The sequence below is a fragment of the Chaetura pelagica genome, unplaced genomic scaffold, assembly GCF_000747805.2.
Source record: "Chaetura pelagica isolate M959 unplaced genomic scaffold, ChaPel_1.0 scaffold83, whole genome shotgun sequence".
NCBI lineage: Eukaryota > Metazoa > Chordata > Aves > Apodiformes > Apodidae > Chaetura > Chaetura pelagica.
In genome coordinates this window covers 533,193-554,220 of record NW_009952893.1, presented here as the reverse complement: position 1 = coordinate 554,220, position 21,028 = coordinate 533,193, and the positions used below count along the sequence as shown (strand labels likewise).

At 36.3% G+C, this 21,028-nt stretch overlaps 1 protein-coding gene across 1 annotated transcript in view; it reads left to right on the top strand.

The window, feature by feature from the left end:
* NSMAF (neutral sphingomyelinase (N-SMase) activation associated factor) overlaps positions 1-20,494 on the top strand; it is a 28,909-nt gene extending 8,415 nt beyond the window's left edge. Inside the window, exons 11-31 of the mRNA XM_009995587.1 lie at positions 748-819; positions 1,655-1,763; positions 4,178-4,354; positions 5,262-5,341; positions 6,762-6,852; positions 6,946-7,009; positions 7,115-7,166; positions 8,205-8,325; positions 8,624-8,755; positions 9,170-9,212; positions 9,674-9,843; positions 11,250-11,358; positions 12,779-12,837; positions 13,541-13,608; positions 15,660-15,727; positions 15,963-16,086; positions 16,833-16,916; positions 17,839-17,989; positions 18,456-18,558; positions 19,503-19,612; positions 20,134-20,494. Of these exons, the coding sequence (XP_009993889.1) occupies positions 748-819; positions 1,655-1,763; positions 4,178-4,354; positions 5,262-5,341; positions 6,762-6,852; positions 6,946-7,009; positions 7,115-7,166; positions 8,205-8,325; positions 8,624-8,755; positions 9,170-9,212; positions 9,674-9,843; positions 11,250-11,358; positions 12,779-12,837; positions 13,541-13,608; positions 15,660-15,727; positions 15,963-16,086; positions 16,833-16,916; positions 17,839-17,989; positions 18,456-18,558; positions 19,503-19,612; positions 20,134-20,228 (2,082 nt within the window). The 3' untranslated portion in view covers positions 20,229-20,494. The remainder of the gene's footprint in view (positions 1-747; positions 820-1,654; positions 1,764-4,177; positions 4,355-5,261; positions 5,342-6,761; positions 6,853-6,945; positions 7,010-7,114; positions 7,167-8,204; positions 8,326-8,623; positions 8,756-9,169; positions 9,213-9,673; positions 9,844-11,249; positions 11,359-12,778; positions 12,838-13,540; positions 13,609-15,659; positions 15,728-15,962; positions 16,087-16,832; positions 16,917-17,838; positions 17,990-18,455; positions 18,559-19,502; positions 19,613-20,133) is intronic.
* Positions 20,495-21,028: the final 534 nt, after the last annotated feature.

Sequence of the window (21,028 nt, the reverse complement as noted above, 5' to 3'; positions counted from 1 at the left end):
ATGCTAACTTGCTTGAAGTCCTGCTGACAAAACATAAAATGTCCTTTGCTCATTCCCTATTAATGTTTAAAGATCACTTTTTTGTTACATTTCGTTTAAGATAAATTTCATAATCTTACTGTATGATGCTCTTCTGACCTAATGAGAGCTTAATATACGTTTAGTTTATACTGAAAGATCTTAAACAGGTTTTCTGTTAAACTTAACATTTCTTTCTCTAGAGGAAAACTGAGTGCATGTCGCAGACTGCTTTAGAACTTTGTCACAGAAATAGCAGCGATAGTTTTAGCAAAGACACTGATATGCTACAACTACGTCCAGACATGGAAAATGTGTTCCACAGCAGATGACAAAATGCCATTCAATATTCATCCACCGGGTGGCACCGTTGGCAAACAGTTTGCCCAATGCCTTCGTTATTTTGGATAGGGTTTCTTGGTCGCTGCAGCTCTCTTGCATAATTATTGTAACTGGCGACAGACTCGGGTGATAATACACTATTCCTTATTTATTCTTAAACTGCTTTGCTACTCAGACAAGAACCGACAGCAAAGACAAGCTTCCTTTTCTTAACATAAGTGCTTAGCACCACTGTTTCACTGCCAAAATGACATGGTTGGATATTGTTTTCATATTGCTAGTATCTCTCTAGTCAAAAGAAACTTCGGAGTGAATGGGGAAGCTAGTGTAGAACATAAACCTTCTAGAATATCTCCATTTTTCTTTCCCCTCCTTCGTGCCCCGCAGAAACCAGTAGTCCAAATAACACTGCAAAATGTTCGTCGCATCTACAAAAGAAGACACGGGCTAATGCCACTGGTAAGCTCGAGTATTTTTTATTATTTTTTTTATGTCTTGCTGTACATATTGTTTCTGAAAATGACCAGCTGAAATTGTGTGCATCATTAAGTAAAAGTTACATGGTTTTGAAAACTCTGGATTAAGTAGTGAAGAGCACTTAAAGATCCTTTCTGGTTTTTAAGTGGTTTGGTTCCCTGTGTTGTCAAAAAGATGAAAACAGGAAAAGTGAACCCTGTCAAAGGTAAAAAATTTCTTTCATAAGCAGTCAGTGTAGGGGAAGGGAGAAAGGACTACCTCCAGGGAGCAATTAATTGCATTTATTTCAAACACCTATCTTGGGATAGAATGAATTGCTCTCTCCTGGTGTTTTTTCTCTCTGGATTGATTCATGGAGGGAGCTTGATCACTGTTTCAGATTGAGACTAATGTGGAGTGATGAGTCCCAGTACATGACTGAGGGATGATGAGAGTGCTGCAGTGGAACCTCAGTGTATGCTTTTGGTGTTTCCACTGGAATTTCAGTCTTGAGCAGATTTTTTGTCTCAAAACACATTTAAAGTAAAGAGTTGTTTAACTCCCTGCCTCACTTCATTCACTTGGGACAAAAAAAGTACTATGTGCTTAATCAATCCAGACAGAGCCAATCTATGGACAACTATAAAGCTATTTGCTCAGTTGGGTGTTAGCTGAATGCTTTTATGATTGAAAATGGGAAAGGTGAAAATATTAGACTTTGTGGGCAAAACTGCTACCTAGTTCAGAGTCTTAAATTTTAGATATTAAACGTTCCATTAAAAAATAAATACTACAGATTGTACACTAATTTACGTCTTCTTCTTCTTTAACTTCTAAGGGACTTGAAGTATTTTGCACAGAAAATGATCTATGTTCTGACATCTACTTGAAATTCTACAACTATCAAGACCGAGATGAGCTCTATTTCCTTATTGCAACATATATAGGTTTGCAGTATATATTTACTAATTTAGACCATAGTGCCTTGTGAGAGGAAATTAATTTGGGTGTTGCTCTCTTGATTTGTGGGAAGAATTAAAAGAAAAAAACAGATGAACTAGCCCAATTTTTTTTTATAAATGTAAGCGAAGTTCAGAATGAATGTTGCAAAATTGCATATGGTTTTGCTTGAAGAGCTGAGTGTGAATGCTGAAATACTATTATTAAGGTGAAACTAAATCTTTTGATTTGCAACTTCATATTTAAAAAGTGACCCTCCCCACACACCCAAAAAAAACAACCCTGAAAGCAAACAAGTTTTAAAAAAAAAACAAACAACAAACCACAAACCTTCAAAAAAACCCATGAAATGCTTGGTCTTCAAAGCGAAGAGAAAATAAGATCCACTCAGCTGAAAGAATATACACTGATTTGTGGGTGGATCCCCCTGATCCCTGGTTAAGTCCAAGTAAAAATCCTATCAAGAAAGTTCTTGTTGTGGATGAATTTCCAGTGCACACACCAATACTTCATCTTTTCTCAGTCTTAGCAGTGATTGATGAAAATTGCTATTCTGAAAGGGTTAAATTCTCAATTTTATTAAATCTTGTATACATTAATTGCTAGAAAATTATGCATATATTTTACAGATCATGAACAGAAATTTTCTCAAGACCCTACAGTGTGTGCTTGAAAAACAAGGGGGAAAAGCTAATAGTTTTTCTGTAATGCTACTACAACTGAAGCTTTGAAACTCATGTTTACTGACAATATTCAAAGCGTTTATGTAAATTTTTTACTAGCTTGTTATTGTGCCAGACCTCTAGTTCTGTTTTAATGAATTTACCGAAGTATCAGTTGACATTTTCCCCACTTCACAAAGCAAAGGCCACAGAGGAACAATCGCTTCCCTTGAGAAGCACTTTAGGCTGTTAGATTTTCCTTTTGAAAAGGAAATAGATTCTGACATTATATTCTCTGTTATTTAAAAAACTGAATGCCGTTGCCCTGCTTCAGACTTTGTTTTCTGGATAACTTTCAAAGATGGAAACTCAAGATGCAGATGGTGACGATGTTGTTGTTAGATTAGCCCTTTCTGTAAATATATTTGTAGCACCTCAGTAGCTGTCTCTGACAGCAGAAAATCCTCTCTTCGAAGGTGCTAACACATTTTACTTGTAGAATTTCAGGTACTAAGGTGAAGGGAGGATTGGAGTAAGTTTTTCCACCCTATGCTGAATTAAAATAGAGGTTCACCATATCCTAATCTGAATTCCTTTTTTTTCTAGTTAATAATTTTAGTGATAATATTGAAAGAATTAGATGTTCCATAGAACAGCTTTGTGTTGCAGCCTTCAGCAGCAAGTAGTGTTAAAAGATATTTAAAGACTTTTAAGTAGGCCTGTAACAGAGCTGCAGTAAAACAAGCACACAGAAGTGTGTTGTGCAATGCTTTGTATTGTAAGGATGTGATTTCACTGTGATTATTTGATGATTGCATGGTTTCTTGCTGTTGTGCCACAGTTGCAGTCCTTCAGTTCTGCTTTCAGGCACTTGCCAAGGAGCTGTACACTGAAGCAATGGAAGGAACAATTTAGAAAAAAACAAACCACATAAAAAAAACAAACAAAAAAACATCAAGCAGTGCAAAACTACCCCATTTCTCTTGATAGACCTGCCATACAGAGGACAGTGTAAGATAACAAGCCTCTTTAGTTTCAGCTTAGAGTGGAGAGGCAGAATGAAATCAATATTCCTAGGTCATGTTGTTGTCCAGCATTATAGCTGTCCTTTGCATTATAGCTGTCAACTGAAGAGTAGTGCAGTTTTGAATTTCTTGAGACCCTGCCTAATGCTTCATATAGAAACCTCAGAGGCATAATTTCTGCTTTCCTGAGTAATTTTCAAGTTTTATTTTCTTCTATTCTCTCTATTTCAGTGGTTCTGTTCACATACATGTATGACTTCTTTCCACACGTCATTGTTAGTGGACATCCTTAGTTGTCCAGCAGGAACATGTATTTATTCTTTTCTTTAATCTAGCAGAACTGCTTCTAGAAATTTGAAATCTTAAAGGTTGCCTGATTGCCAGACAAGTTGTTCATAGTCTGTAAATATTTCTGTATACCTCCAAAAATTCTTTCCCATCCATTATTTCTATGTCTGCTTTCAGCACTCCTTTGCCATGTTCTTTTTGTATTTTATTTTTTGCCAAACGCAATTTAGGCCTGTTTGAACAGATCTTTAAAAATGTATCAAGCGTGGTTGTTATCAAAACACAAAGTTACCACTTAATTCTGACTTGTTCTTTTAGTAGCTATGCCCTTAATTATTTTATAGTACCTAGCACAATGTTAATCACGGTATAATTTGGAGGTGGAATTCCAAACCTTAAAATTCTAAATGTTTGTTTTTCTTTTAGAAAATCATATAACAGAGCATACAGCTGAAAGTTATATGTTGCAATGGCAGCGAGGACATATATCAAATTACCAGTATCTTCTTCATCTCAACAATTTGGCTGATAGAAGCTGCAATGATCTCTCCCAGTATCCTGTGTTTCCATGGATCATAGCAGACTACTCTAGTTCAGTATTAGGTATGTGTATACGAAAAGGCATCTTAGTGCATTATCATGTCCAGCCTGAAATTTCTCAGGGTGGGGGTCTCACGCTGCATGAAGTTCATGGTATGACAGCATGCACCTGGCATTAGTGGTATTGGATGTTTTCTTGTGCACTTACCCTTCCTCTGGTGTTCAGTGGACAAAATACCTGACCTTTTTCTGTTAAATATTTCACTCTTTGCATACAGAGTATGTACCAAGCATCTGCTTGGTCACTTGGAAAATCAAAGACTTCCTGTTATTCCAATAAATGCAAAACAGCCAGTAAAATGGCTTTTTATGGAAACAGATTCATTGAAATGTATAGAATCCAGGTGTTCTTTACAATTTTTAGCATTGCAAATTGAAAGGAAGAGGCTAACAAGGCTCACTTGTGCCTAAATTTTGTTAAGGGCCTTAATGAAGTTTGTGTTGAAAAGTTTGTCCTTTTGAGGATTGTGTCCTTCTACAAGGAGTAGAGGAATCTCATGGTGTTCATCAGCACCCACTCAAACACTTGAATATGATTGTTTGATGGGACTTAACTGTAGCCTGACAGAATAGTTAGTGAGTAGGAAGAAGACAATACCAGCTACTTTTGTGCTTCAGGTAACAGGACCTGCATTGACTAGGTGATGTTAGCTATAATAGCTGTCATGTACATGTAACTACTAATTCTTAAGAAAGAGGTATGAAATTATATCTACTTGGAAGGAAGAAGATGAGTAGCCATGTACAGTCAGACTTTATTAATTTCTAATTAAGGAGCAGAGGAAATTACTGGAGGGGTTTTGGTTTTTGTTTTTATAGGTGCTTTATGGGGGATTTTTTTCTTTTTAAATATTGATTAGAGTACTTTTCTGTGTCGTAGAATGCACAGAGCCTAACTATGTTTTTTTAGATCTGACAAAGCCCGAAACATTCCGTGACCTTAGTAAACCAATTGGTGCCCTGAATAAGGAAAGGCTGGATAGGCTATTGGTATGTATATCTTGGTATTTATGTGCTGCTCGTTTTGTGCCTTGTATGTGCTGGCAAGAAAAGGAATTCTGTCAATCAACCTTTGAGAATTATGTGGCTATCTAAAGCTAACTATTAACCTTATCAGAAGTAATCTTAACTATAAACATACATGGTTTATTTGCAGCTTGATTTCATCAGTATTGATTTTGTCAGTATTAGTTTAAAATTATTTGAATCAGTTTCCTCTTAATACCATTTCCTATCTATATGCTTTTAAATGTTTTAATTCGCTTTTAAAATAAAACCCCCAAATCCATTTAACTACTTTAACTGCATTTGTATGGCAGGCACTGAGATGCTGTAAACATATCTGGAAATACAAAACTTCAAGACCAGTGATTTTAAATGTATAATGTGAAAATACGTGTATCAATTAAACAAGACAAAGTAGAGAACTGCTTCCATTTAATAAAAATGCTTAATTTTCGGGAGAGTACTTCAAAGGGAGGAAAATCTGGATCCATGGAGCTCAGTGCATCAACTTAAAATTTCCACATGCAGATAGAAGTGCATACACTTTTTCCATTTTTTAAATGGCTTTCTTTTTGTAAGCAATCAGGCACATAGTTACAGGATTAGAATGTCCTCAGTTTCTTGGCTTCTAATACTTTGTATGAAATCATTGTCTCCTATGGTAATTGATTATTCCAAAATAATTTACACAACAGATCTGTATTTAATGTTTTGGAACCTTTATTAGTTCTTAATGAAGAATTAGGAAAAAATAATATTGCCAGACTAACTGCATTATGTTGGAAAAAATAAATAAATTAATTATTTCAAAACCATAAAGCTTCTTAAGGTGAGAACATAATCAATATTATGTTTTCAAGAACAGTAAATAAAGTTTTTTTCTCTAATATCTAACTGTTTCCTCGAGCTATCACCTGCCTCTTACTACTGCAGAAAAAGTAATTTTATTTAGATGATGGTAGATTTTAGGGATAGTGTTCAGACAGAATGGGATCTTCAGATTAGTTAACTCAGTATGTTCTTCCATACTCTTATTAAACTTCATGTGATATAGAAAAAGGAAGTTTTTGTTTGCACTCCTCTGAAGATGAGTCATTGCAGTTACATGTGAAAGTGAGAGGAAAAAAAGCTGAAAACCTGATTAATTCAGGATGATAGGGTGTAACAACTTTTTTGCCGTATTAATTTACAGATCTGATTAAAGCTGCATGGTTTTTAGAACTTAGTTTGGTTTATTGTTAGAAGAAAAAAACAAAAAAGAAACAAACAAAAAAACCCCACAATTGAGAATGGTCCCTAATCTCTGTCTTTTAAAAGCAAAAAAAAGTGTGTATGTAGTCAATATTAAAGTAAAGTAGGAGTTCTGATTTTAAACAGACCTCTCTTTCTTCTTCCTATGTTGCAGACACGTTATCAGGAAATGACAGAGCCCAAGTTCATGTATGGGAGCCATTATTCATCTCCGGGTTATGTTTTGTTTTATCTCGTTAGAGTTGGTAAGGCAGCTGCTACATGCTCTCTGAGCAGACAGTTACCTCTGATGTGGTCAAGGTATGGAACAAGCTGATGATTTTTTTCTGTCTCCTTAGCTCCAGAATACATGCTCTGTCTGCAGAATGGAAAGTTTGATCATGCTGACAGAATGTTCAACAGGTTTGTTTCTATAACTAGGTTGGTGGTGTTTTAAGATGTGCATCAGGGGAGTGTAAAGTCTTAAATAGTTTTTTAACAAATGTGTGATTAACATATGTTATCTAGTCTTGCAGAAACCTGGAAAAACTGTTTGGATGGTGCAACAGATTTCAAAGAGGTAAATGGCTGGAAAATTATTCAAGTCATCCTTGGTGTCTGTGCTAAATTTTCCATTCCCTGATGTTTTATGCTGATTTGAGAATTTTAGGGTAGTGGGGGGGTGTATTTGGTTGGGTTTTTGTTCTGCTGTTTGTGGTTTTTAGTTGTGTGTGTGCTTTTCAAAGCTGTTAGATATGTTTTATTAGTCCTTCAACATTTTTAACTTCCTTTTCTGTAATGCCATGATTACTTGTCTGTGTCTGCTTTCTCACTTTAGTTTAACAGAAGTGTCATTGTGAAAATGTTACTGAAATAAGTGGGAATTGTCAGATTGGATTAAGGCTGAAAAGGTGCAATTTTATCTATCACCTGCTGGAATCTCATAAGGATTTGGCTGTATTACAACAGTACATCTGGAGAGGTTAAACCCTAGAAGTTTTATCTTAGTTTTTTGAGCCTTATAGAATCCATAACTTGTAGAATATATTGAGAACTATTAGTTGCAAATAATGGATGCTGTTAAATAATGCTTCTTTGATAAAGGAGTTTAATACAGTGACACTTAAAAAAAAATAATCTATAGTTAATGGTAATAGTATTAAAGTTGGTTAGCTATGGTGGTCTTTAAATAATTGACTTAACTTTTGAAACTTTTGTCATCATTCTAGTTTTATTCTCATTTTTTTTTCTTGACACTTAACTGATGTCTTCAAAATGCAAAGGTAGCGATGCAATTAGTGTTCTGAAGATACTCTGTAAAATGGATTCTTATGTCACACATTAACATGTTAAAAATGTTTATGTCACTCTCAGGTTAGCTCAGAAAATTGCCTTGTAGGTAGTAAAGAAGCCTAAAAGTGGTTGGAAGGATAATGGGAAGAAGTTTCCAGTGCCTCTTTACTGACAGAGAAGAAAGCCTAGAAAATTTTACTACTTGACTTTAGAGCTTGACATAGGAACTTTTATAACTTAGCAGTTTTTACTGAATGTATTCTACTTAGGTGATCAAAACTAATCTCCAAACTTCCTTTCTTTTCTTTTTTTTTTTTTCTTACAGTTGATTCCAGAATTTTATGAAAATGATTCTAGTTTTCTAGTAAACAGTTTGAAGTTGGACTTGGGAAAACGGCAGGGTGGAAAAATGGTTGAAGATGTAGAGCTTCCCCCTTGGGCATCAGGTAATAATAATCAAACTTCCTGTGTTAAGAATAGTTCAAGATTATCTAGATTCGTGGGATGGTGGTTCTTCTCTCAAAAGCGCCACTTCTAGTTTTTTCTGAAGGAATTTTTGCTTTAAACCATTAACATAATTAATAATTGCATTTAATTTTTTCAGCACATTTGAGCTTTAGTGTGGAGTATTGGGGTCGGGGTTTTTTTTCTATTTAGCTGCTTTTTCAGGAAAGAAGAGGAACAGAGATGGATACTAATATTGAATGGGATAACTTTTTCTTTAATTTGCCTTTCTCTTGCCAGGTCCTGATGACTTTCTTCAGAAGAGCCAAGAGGCTTTAGAAAGTCAGTATGTATCCGAACATCTTCATGAGTGGATTGACATAATATTTGGCTACAAGCAGAAAGGCAGCGAAGCAGTTGCAGCTCACAATGGTAAATATATACTACTTACAGAAACAGCAAAAAAAAAAGAAGCTTTAACTAAGCATGAGTGGTAAATAACATATCTGTAATGCCTGATTATGCAACTATGCTTTCTTTCATTCTTTACTGGGGACTGGTGGGGTGGGCAGGTATTTGATGAAGCTTAAGCAAGTCATCCTTCCTTTATAGAATAACTGATTTCTTTTGAAACTTTAACTGGATCTCTTAGAATTTCTAAATTTATTTCAGGTAAGAAGCCCAGGTTTAAAACACAAGATTTCAAATTCTATAGCCTGCTGAATTATTTATTTGCTTAAATACAGCCAAGTCGAGTAAAAAATGCAACTTTTTGTAATAGTAATGCAAGATAAAGAAAATAGCCTTGTATATTTACATTGTACAAATAAACTTATTTTTTTCCAGTGTTTCACCCATTAACTTACGAAGGAGGAGTGGATTTAAACAGGTAATTGAAAAGAATCAGAATGTTTGTGTTAAAGCAATTAGCTAAATTTCTCAGTATCCCCCCAGGTTCTCTGCTGGCTGTAAAAACACTCTGTATGTGAACAGTGTAGCTCTTCAATTTATACTTCCAAATATGCAGAGAACCAGCACCAGAGTGTCATTTTTAGCATGCATTGAAAAATTGTTACTTTAGCATTTCTTCAGTCTGGCTTTTGTGAAATTGCTTTGTTGTGTTGTTGTTTATTTTTTTTTAATCGATGAGCAAACTGTATAGTACATAAACAAAATTATGAAGCTGTCATAGGACTGTCCATCCTGTCTGCAGTAAATAATTTCTGTAAGAATTTGTGATGGCCTGTAATGGTGTAGTAACTACACATGCAGGTCCATGCTTTCAGGGGAGGGGAGGAAAAGAAAAGTACTCATCGACTGGGCTTAATTACGTATCTTGTTTTTGTAAAGTATTATGGACCCCAATGAAAAAGTAGCTCTGCTGACACAGATCTTGGAGTTTGGGCAAACGCCAAAGCAGTTGTTTACAGTTCCTCATCCCCGAAGGATTATGCCGAAGTTGAAAAGCTTGTCTCGAACATCTAGTCACAGTGTTTCCATAACTGAGTCTCCAGGTAAACGTATGACAAATAAACTGATGATGTAATGGATTTCTAATTTTGAGAAGTTCTCTAGCTTTTTCTCAGAGGATCTCATTATACAGCTCCCTTGGCCAATTTCCCTGCAAGCCAACTCAAAATAAAGGCATGAACTAACTTTTTTAAGAAAAAGTGGCAAGACCAGTTTCAAATTTGAAAAAACAGGCGTTGTCCCTAATTTTTGCCTTCTGTTCCAGTGGTCTTCTCTGGGACTATTCAACCTCTGCTTTTGAAGCTGTGGGAGGGTTCTTATCCCTGGCCTATCATGACACTTCAAAATGAATCTGATAAGACAGCAGCTTCAGTGTCCATATCTACAGGCATTCTAAGTGATGTAAAGATTTGTTTAGTTTCTGAACAGGGATGTCTTTGGGGTGATGAATTAGCTTGGTCTAAATAAACCCTAGGAGCTTAAATTAAGAATCTGAATTATTTTTTTCCTTTTCTGTGACTTGAATGAAAATCTGTAAAGAAATTTGTTTTCCCTACATACTGTAGGGACAATGTTCATTGAATAACTTTCTTCAAGAAAAGGACATGTAATGCCATCACAGGCTTCTGTTCAATGTGGAACTTAGGCCATTCTTCTGAAACTAAGATGCTATGGTCCTCATCATATGTATAGTGGTCTACTATAAATTGGCCTGAATCTTCAGCCCAGGTATCACACAGATTTTTCTCAATTGGTTGTCTTCAGTTCACTTACCTTTTGATAGCTTTCATTTTTAAGCAGAGAAATGAAAATGAGTGCTACTTAGCATGGCAACTTGTAGCATCCACATGGCAAGAGTAGCTTTGAAGGTTGTAGATGGTGGTAGTAATGTGCAATTGACATGTAATCATCTCAATTTAGTTGCATTTTTTATGCCTTAACTTTTACAACGGTGCAGTGAAATGAAGTCATGACATTTCTAACATAATGCAATATAAAAGCACATGCTGTAATGCAGCAGTAGATGGCTTTTCTGGTACTTTTCCATTTGGAAAGCTCTCGACGTCTCAATGGAACACCAAAATATTGCTGCAGAAAAGTTTTTTGTTTGGTTTTTTTTTTGGCTGGTTGTTTTTTTGTGGTTTTTAGGGGGTTTTTTTGTTTGTTTTTTCAATTTCTGAAATGTATTCTGTGAAGTCTTCAGATTAAAAACCGTAGTTTTAGGAGAAAAATTGTGTTTTTGACTGTGTAAGCCTATGAATTCAGGAAGAGATTTGGAAAGAAGGTAGTAAACATGTTACCCTCTGCATTAACCAAAAATTCCTATTCTGAAATCCTGTGTGATTTCTATACTTTCTTATTGCAACTTCAATTTTTCCAACTTCAGCTACCTAGGTATGAAATCTATCTTTTTATGTTGTGTTTGATGAGACTTTATGGTGACATTTATTTGCAGTTTCTCCAAATGAAGAATCATTTGAAGATTTGACAGAAGAAAGTATAACACTTGCTTGGAACAATATTGCCAAACTCAAATTAGAGGAGAAATATAAAATTCACAAAGAGTAAGTACTATTTTTCATAGTCAAAACTTTTCTGTTTAATTAGAAGGAGGGAAGGGGGAAGTATCTGTGTGTCAGTCTGAATGATGGGTTAGGGTTTAAGGTATGTACTTTTTTTTGTGAGACAGCTCACTGAGTTGATTACACAAGATGAGTTGGAGTGTTATGATGGGTTATCGATCCAGAAAAGGTATTTGTCAGCTTGAAGATTTGTTTTTTCTTTTAATTTGTTTCTTATGTAGACCTAGAACTAAGTTAATTATCATTTTAGTACCTGAAGCAGATACTGATTACCCTTTTCTAAACCCGTGACAGCAGCAGCTACATAAAGACTTCCATTTATTAATTTATAAGTCCCAGGAGATCTATCTTCTTTTTCATCTCGTTTGATTTTAAGGATTAAATCAGTTAAGTTCGACTACTGTAAACCTTGAGCTGCTGCTGTATAAGCAGTTTGCCAAGTATCCAGCTACAGGTTTTCAGTGAACCCAGGTACCAAACTACTGTTCTGATGGAATCCTGGAGAGCCATGAGTCAGCAGGGGCACTTCAGGTGAACTTTGGGAATACCTAATGATGAAAAACAACTGCTGTATTTTAAAGGACAGATTTTCCTTCTGCCTTCTCCCTTGTCCTAATGGTTGGACTAGTGGGAGGATTTCTTACTACCTTGGGTGCAATTGCCTTCTTGCTGACTGTAACCCAGTCTAGAAAAGAAACATTCTTTTGTCCAGAAAACAAGGTAATATTTGTCATAAGAAGGGGCCCCTGTTACAAAGCTGTTAGGGTTAAGGGAAATCCTGATTCTGAAAACAGACAGATTTCAGCTTCTGATACTTCTTGTTTGTTTGTTTTCTGAAGACTACTGAGAAAAAAATAGAAGCAGGTCTGTATAACAGAATTTTGGCTGTGCAGCATGCTCTGTGATTCCTAACAACTTAACTCCCTGACATCAGCTGTATATCTAAATTTCTAGATGATAGCGACTTCATCAGTGTCAAATCTGAGGAGAAAAATGTGCAAATTCTGATTCGTGATAATTGAAGTATTCTTTACCTGCTTGTACTGAGTCAGGTTCCTGACTCTTTTTTTGTAGCTAATCCTAAATTGGAAGAGGCTGTATGTGAAACTATTTAGAATGACTGAATGTGAAACTATTTATCCTTTTACATGGGTATGTCCTTTCTGATAAGGATGAAATTCTTGCAGAACAATATGTGGAACCTGTTACTAGTGTTTCTCATATATCAAGGTTTATGTTTGTCTCTAGGCATATAACACAGCACTGTAGTGCTTTTTTTCTCCTTGAATGTCTTGGCTTTTACAGAGATCAAATAACAAATTTCAACTGTAGTTAATTTAGAGTATGTTGGCTAAGTTTCAAAACCTATGAAATCACCTATAAGCTTACTTGTATTAAACAGGGCAATTACTGGAATAGCAGTCACTTGCAATGGGTCTTCTGTTTTCACTACATCCCAGGGTAAGTATTATTGCAGAGGTATTTACTAGAACCTTCAGTGTAAATACAGGTCAATGCTTTGTGAACAAAACAGCATGAAACTCTGAAATGTAATTAAGATTGAATGCCATTACTAGCTTCACTGACACCAAAATGAAGACCACATTAAATGCGGTATTTCTGGAGTCACTGAGTTGTGGGGTTTTTTTACAGTCACGAAAGGAGATGCCCTGATCTGCCAAATGCAAGATTCTTATTTTCATTTCATGCTCACTACTATTTGAGGGAATTTCAGTATTCATATGTGAAGGCTACTTCTGTTTGATTTTTGGATTTTCACCTTTGCAAGACATCTCTTTTAGAAATCAAGTTAAAGATATCTTTCCTGTAATTAAATGGCTTAAGTTCATGAATTTCTAAAGTTTTGCATCACTTTGATTCAAGGATTTCAATGTTATCTATATCTAGGCTTGGGAAGGTGTTAATTTCTCCCTTTAGATACCAGAGTAAGAGTTTTATAGGAATGGGGGAGTCCATCTGTAACTGGTGCAAAACAGGCTGGTTCCAGACTCAAGTCACAAGCTTTCTAGTTTCTCAAAGACTATGAGAAATGTATACCTGCTTTTCATAGTAAGATCTTTGAATATTCAAACAGGAGCAAAATTACTAGCTTTGATAGTATAAAACAGTTATTTTTATCTTCTATTTTGTCCATTATCTCCAGATTCAACTTTGAAGATGTTTTCCAAAGAATCAAAAACAATCCAGAGAAGTGTGTCCTTTTCAAACATGGTAAGTTGCTTTCAAAATAAAAATTATATTGGCAATCTTCTGAAAACTCCTCACAGAAAGGGCTCTTAGCGTACATCAATGCCTTTTGTCTTCCTCTGCTTACTCAATTGTATTCTGTGTGAATAATTTAGCAGGGTGAATTGAGACTATGTCAGGCATCCAGCAAGACTAAGTACATTCTCAAACATGGGAAGGGGTCATTAAACGCTTGCACTTATGTGCTAGTTTTGTTCTGAGTTGCCCTGCTATCCAGGGAAGGGCTTGCAGTAGACAAAGATAGTCTATCATGAGCAGAAGAGTTTTCCTGAACAACCTTGAACTGCCATTGCGACCGGAATCACCAGGCTTAAATTCCACCCATGTGCTCACATCCAGCATTGCCTTACTGCTCCCAAGTTTTGAAAGCTGTGAGTCGGCTGACAGAGGAAAGCCAAGCACAGCAGAATCTATGCTGGGTGAATTTGAGCCATCCTTCCTCAATAAGCAACCTCTGAACAACATTTTCCCCCTACTTCTGAAACAGAACTTGGAAAGATACTGTATACTATATTTTCTGTGCTTGAGCACTGGCCAAGCCTGGGTCATAGACATTCACTCCCAGTTGTCATATTCCAAGTCCTTTATTGAGGCATGACACTGGGGTATGTCAGCATTGTCTGTATCCTCATCTCTAGAGGGAACAAAAGAGGCAAGTGGGTGGCCCAGAGAGAAGACATAGCATACTCATACTCATACCCCAAGTAAGTCTCAGGATGTACCTGCAGGCTGCCATATCACAAAATTAGCAGGTGTATCTAGATACAGCAATTCCTAATGCTTTAGCCATGATTCTTTTCTGATTCTCTCTTTTCTGTGTTGCTTCTTGGCACTGTAGAAAGGGAGCTCTTTGCTGAATCCTAGGCCAAAAGTCAGTTTTTCAGGAGGAGGCTCTTTATACGGTTTTTTCTGATCTCCCCTCTAGTTTTAGGGCTGATCTGTTGAAGCAATGCTAGAAGCAGTACTCTTTTTACAGTCCAGCAGCTCATGGTTTTTTTTACATCAGATCTAAAACATGATTAGTAATGATAAGGGAACAAAAGAGGCAAGTGGGTGGCCCAGAGAGAAGACATAGCATACTCATACTCATACCCCAAGTAAGTCTCAGGATGTACCTGCAGGCTGCCATATCACAAAATTAGCAGGTGTATCTAGATACAGCAATTCCTAATGCTTTAGCCATGATTCTTTTCTGATTCTCTCTTTTCTGTGTTGCTTCTTGGCACTGTAGAAAGGGAGCTCTTTGCTGAATCCTAGGCCAAAAGTCAGTTTTTCAGGAGGAGGCTCTTTATACGGTTTTTTCTGATCTCCCCTCTAGTTTTAGGGCTGATCTGTTGAAGCAATGCTAGAAGCAGTACTCTTTTTACAGTCCAGCAGCTCATGGTTTTTTTTACATCAGATCTAAAACATGATTAGTAATGATACTAGCTGAAACACTGGGCTGATTTTTTTTTTTTTTTTTTTTATTTTATTTTTTTTTTCTTCTTTCTCACTGCATTCAGTGGTGGTAATGTAACTGAGCAGCTGTCTGTAAAGTATCTTTCTTGTGGATGATAGTAGAAATTAACTAGTTACATTTGTTGTTGGAAACAGCTGAGCTGATAAGTAGCTGTCTTGGAGAACAATCATGAAAAGAAACCTTCATTTTTAGTTGCTGTTAGCTGTTTTCTTTTAGAATTAGCAGTAGCTCACAAGATGAAGAGCTGACCCAGTTTATTCTGGTGAGGAATTAATATCATGTCCTTGAAATTACCAGTATTTTGAAAAAGGAAAACCATCAGTACTGCATGAGTTTCTGAACTGAAGTGCTATCTTTGTATTTGCCAGGGATTAAGTGATCTTGCTGTTCAGCATCCAACCTATAGGATTTTTCTTGAGTAGTGTTCATATAACACCTGTATGTTCTGTATATATAAGATTAAAATGCTTCTTGTTCTCCAAAATCCTGATAATGTATTTCTGCTTGATTTGGGGTAAGGAATTGAATGGAACTTTCTTTTCCCTTTTCCTGACAGGCTTTGTCATCTTGTCTGATCTTACCAGGAGATACCACTGTCATAAGTTCTTCATGGGACAATCATATGTGTGTATTTACTTCCTATTGACTGTATTGAATTACATTGAGTGCTTTCGTCATTATGTTTCTAGTTTTAGATAATGATACAGTAGTTAGTTGTTAAAATGCAGTTTCTATATTTCTACTTTTTTTTTGGTAGATTTTTATTAGAAATTGTAGAAGCAAGGTTACTTTCATGTATTTAGAAAAAAACATTTAAGTTTTCTCAAGGCTTAATGCTTTTATAACCTTTCCTTGCTAGATATTTTTACTCAATTGCATTTGGAAGACAGCAAGACATCTTAATGGGACATGATGATGCAGTCAGTAAGATCTGTTGGCGTGATGGACGTTTATATTCAGCATCTTGGGATTCCACTGTGAAGGTTTGTATATGAGTTTGTTATACTTCAGTAACTATTTAAAGCTAGCACTTTTTAATATTCATGCAGTCAAATGCTTTGAAATTGATGTATCTGTTGTACCAGAATAAGAACTTAGCTGTTATAACAGCTAAGTTATTATAATGGTAAGTTTATTTCTAGAATATCTGCATTTAGCTTTACCTCAATTCTGTTTCAAAGCTGAAGTGTTTCTTTAAAGAAATTTTATTCATTCTAACTTACACCAAACATGGAGACTTTGGGGGCAAACTATTTGTTGGAGGAACTGGAATGTTTTGAGACCTTAACTAGTGATTCTGTTTGCTGAGTGGAACAGGCTTCTATAATGTTTAATCATTTAGTAGCTTATGTTGCTCAGCTAAGTGAACCAGGAACTTGCTCATCTGAAAAGTATGTGTCCAGTTAGGTGGAAAGATAATTTGGAAGTTAGAGACAGGAAAGAATTTCCCAATGCCTTCTGTGTATGGCTTTTTGGTAAGTATACATTCAGTGCAGTGATACACCCATACTTAGGCAGGCCTCTGGAAACAGCACAGTCGTGTCATATAGTGGCTCTACTTAAGGTAAATGAGTTCAGGTGCCATTTACTGTTGCTGTATCCTGCCACGTAGGTGAGGCCCACGGGTAATCAGGCAGCCTTCCTTGTAATGTGAGAGTTCAGTACTGAAGAAACTCTTCCAGAGTTATACTACTGCTTTCGTGAGCAAAGTTAAGTGTCTGTCTTGTAGGTGTGGCACTGTGTTCCTGGAGAGACCCTGAGCAATAAAAAACACCACTTTGAACTGCTGGCAGAGTTAGAACACGATGTTAGTGTAAGTATGTGGATATAGTATCTCAGAATATGAAAATTAATTCTTCATTAAACTCAAGATCTAGTGGTAAAGCACAAGGATTGAGTTGGGGAGCTGAGGGGGTGTGTTGTTTTGGGAAGTGTTTGTAGGAGATTTTTTGTTTGGTTTATTCCTTAATTTCTTTTGCTCAGCTTGTATGCACAAAGTTTCAGGGGAGAACAGGGAGTACTGGGTATTTTTTGTTTGCTTCTTTGCTTCTGAAAACACGTTAATGTATTTACATTGTTACAGCTGCTTAATGTATTGTTGGCAAAGGCAAGCAAATGAGAGAGAATTCATCTGAGTTGTTTCCCATGCTATAAAATATATTACTGAATTTCACCATAAATAGATGAACAAACACATCACGTGTAGTGAGTTGTAATGTGTAGCTGCACACTTTTATTTATAGCCTCTAATGTCACTCTAGTGTGAAATTTAGAATTAATATGTTTTAAACCTTTGTAAACATTGAGACCTGATAAAAAGCTAACTATTACTGAAACAGTTCTGGTAACATTTAAGAACTGTACCCACAAGAATTGGGAACAGCTGTTGAGTAGGAAGTTCTGTAAAAGTAAAGAAAGTTTTTGCCCTAATGCATGAAGTCTTGCATTTAGATGGAGGGTATGGGTACTAAAAGTAGTTTGAAGTGTCAAGTTGCATTTCTGATCCTGCAAAGAAAAAAAACATTATAAAGTATCATCAGAGATCTTTCTTTTACTTTCTATATGTAGGATTTTTAATAATTGTACATAAGGATGTTGCAGAATTAAATGTAAAAGCTTTTTGTAACTAAAATATCAACTTATGGATAATGGGCTTGCTTTTTGTATATTAAAAAACTGTATCAAGATGGCTCACATAAAGGAATAAAGAAATCATGGAATGTGTAACTTTCTAGGTGAATACAATCAATCTGAATGCTGCAAATACTATTCTAGCATCTGGAACCAAAGAGGGTACCATTAGTGTTTGGGATGTTACTACAGCTACAGTGTTGCACCAGTTGCCATGTCATTCTGGGACTGTGTTTGATGCTGCTTTTAGTCCTGGTAAGTTGGATTTCAGTTTTTAATGTGTGCTGTTGAAAGTTTCAAAAGGAATCTTATTCCCTATTTCATGTCATATACCTTTGTCATTGGACACTGCTTTAAGGGGGATGGTGAGATCATGGAGTCATAGAATGGTTTGGGTTGGCAGGGACCTTAAAGATCATCTAGTTCCAAACCCCTTGCATGGGCAGGGACTCCTCCCACTAGACCATACTGCTCAAACCAGATGTTTTGGGTTGACAAACATCTCCATTTATTAATGGTTCACAAGGCCATAGTAGACTGTAGACCAGTAGCCATTTTTGCTTATCATTGCTTGCTTAGACATTTATTTTACACTAAAATATAAGTAAGCAGGTCAGTCAGTATCACATCCAATGTGATGTACTGCAGGCTGGTAACAAGAACTGAATGTCTGAACATGCTTTTTTGTTTTTTATTTTGTTTGCTTTTTCCTTGTGCACAGACAGCAGACATCTACTCAGCACCGGAGATGACTGTTCTTTTAAAGTCATAGATATACAGACTGGAATGCTTATATCTTCTGTAACTGCTGATGAGCCACAGAGGTAATTCTGAGAACATAAAGTGTATGAAGCTGCATGGCCAACTTAACTGTAGAGATGTTTGATGGTTGGCAATAGCAGAGTGGAAAGGCCAGTAATACCAGCAACGTTGTTTGAATTACTTTTTGAAGTGCAAAGGCTGACATCCCAGCATGCTCTGTGCGTTATGGTCAAGCTTTCCAGACTGGGACAAAACCAAACAAGTATCCAACTTAGTAATTCACATTTTTTCAACAGCAACTTGTAACTTCCATAAAAGATTATGTGAGCTGTAGCTAAGCAGCTCTTCCAGCAGCTGAGCTACCGAGATTCCAGTGATATTTTTTTTTTTTTTTGCAATATTTCCTTTTTGTTTCAATAACCTAATAAAAGATTGGCTATTGTAATTAAAGAGTGAACCCTTTTTTTTCACAACCTGAAATTCATGCAGTTCTAGATGGTTTGTTTATCAGGCAAAGATGGAATGCTTGCACAGTTGCTGCATTAAAATGTAACAGTCATATGTGGAGCACACTTGTTGGTTTCTTGTGTGTGTGCACATAAATATACACACCCAGATACATTTATTTATATTTCTCTGAAAGTCCTCTTTACACTTCAAGTTATTGTTTCAGGAGTGTGAAGTGACAGAAGTGAAAGAGGTGGTTCATGAGAGCACTGGGGTACACGTACAGCTGGATGGAATCCTATTTTGTTACGGGGATACAGTTCATCTTTCTGCCAGGGGAAGGTTTGGCCTGGTCTAAGGCAGTCAGAGAAGCAAGTTTGGGTCATGACCCTTTAAAATAATTTGGGAATAACCTTTCCAGGAAGCCTGTGCTAAGGGGTTGAGTTTCTTTCAGTTTCTTACCTCCATTTTCAATTATTTTTGGCTTGAGTTAGTTGGGAAATGTTTGGCTTTTATTGTACAGAAGCTTGAGGTGAACTGATTTCAGACCTACTTACAGGTGCTTCAAGTGGGATGGAAATACCATCTTATCTGGAAGTCAGTCTGGTGAATTACTGATTTGGGACCTTCTTGGAGGAAAAGTTATTGAAAGAATCAAAGGACATACAGGTATGCCTGAACTATTCCTTTTCTCAAATTGATTGGAAGGTCCCTATTTACCATTACCTGCTCTGTTTGGTTTTTAAGCTCTACTTTAAGCTTGTACTCTGGAACTTGGACCTGTGTAGAGATCCATCTGTAGCTAGCTGAATCTTGAGAAGTAGGCTTCTAGGCATATGTTAGAAGATGTGAATTTGCTTTTAATACAAGAACTCAGAATGGCAAAGTAAAATATTTCACTTTCTAAAGAAACCTTCTCCCCTTACCCCATTAATCCTTTTGCCACTGTGCCTTCTGCAACTGATGTTCTGTCTCCCATGCCCAAAGTCCTTAGGCAACGTAGCCTGAGATCATTACTGTGAATTACAGTAGCCACCTGGAAGCCTATTGAAAGTCTTGAGTATATGTGGTGTCAATGTAGTCCAAACTAAGGATCAGATAATCCTAAACCCTTAAAAAGATCTGTTCAGTCATCTCAAGTACCACTTGTATTTGCATTTACTTGTTTGGTTGTTTTTTTTTTTCCCCAGGTGCTGTAACATCCATGTGGATGAATGAACAGTGCAACAGTGTTATTACAGGAGGGGAAGACAAACAAATCATGTTCTGGAAACTGCAATACTGATTGCCTTTCCCTCCAAACATATAAATGAACTCTTATTTTAAACCAAACCTTTTAAAGAAACTTAACTGTGTGCAATGAAGGTGACTGAAGTTCAACCAGATAGGAAGCTTTGTTCAACTACAGCTTTCTATTTTGTGGTGACTTCTCTGAGAGCTCTTAACTTCCATAGTGTATGCATTTATTTTTCATTGACTATCATTCTAAAAATGCTTGTCTAAAAACATGAGATGAAATTAAAGACCTATTTTTCTGTAATTAAAGAGTTCTTAATTTGCAGTCATTGTTTGATTTACAGAACAGAATGCAACAGAATGCATCATAGCTTGCTCTTTGAAAGAAGATCAAAGAAGAAACATTCTTCAGGGATCCTTAAGGATGTTTGCAGCTTAGTGCCCTGTCTCATGACATGATGTATGTGGCTTTTGTGTAGTCAACCCTTCTTCCTAGCGATGATGGTAAATACTAGTTTGAACACTAAGGCAGGTGAGCAGTGGTCAGCTGAGTCTACTATCTAGTCTCCAAATGGGGCTATTTGCAAAGGCATAAAGAACAAGATTCTATATAGCTTTTCCCTATTAAGAAACAGCACTGGTGTTTTAGCCTGAAAGGAAGTATAAAAAACTGATTCTCTAACAGAGGGCAGTTACCTACACCTGTTGATATAAATCTTCCCCTAATACTGTGCCTGAAGTTGTTCTTATGCTCTATTACTCACTGCCTTTCATAATTTCTATGACTGTCCTTTTAATAATCTACAGCATCTTCATGTTTTCAACTTGAGTAATCTTTGAGATGGAATT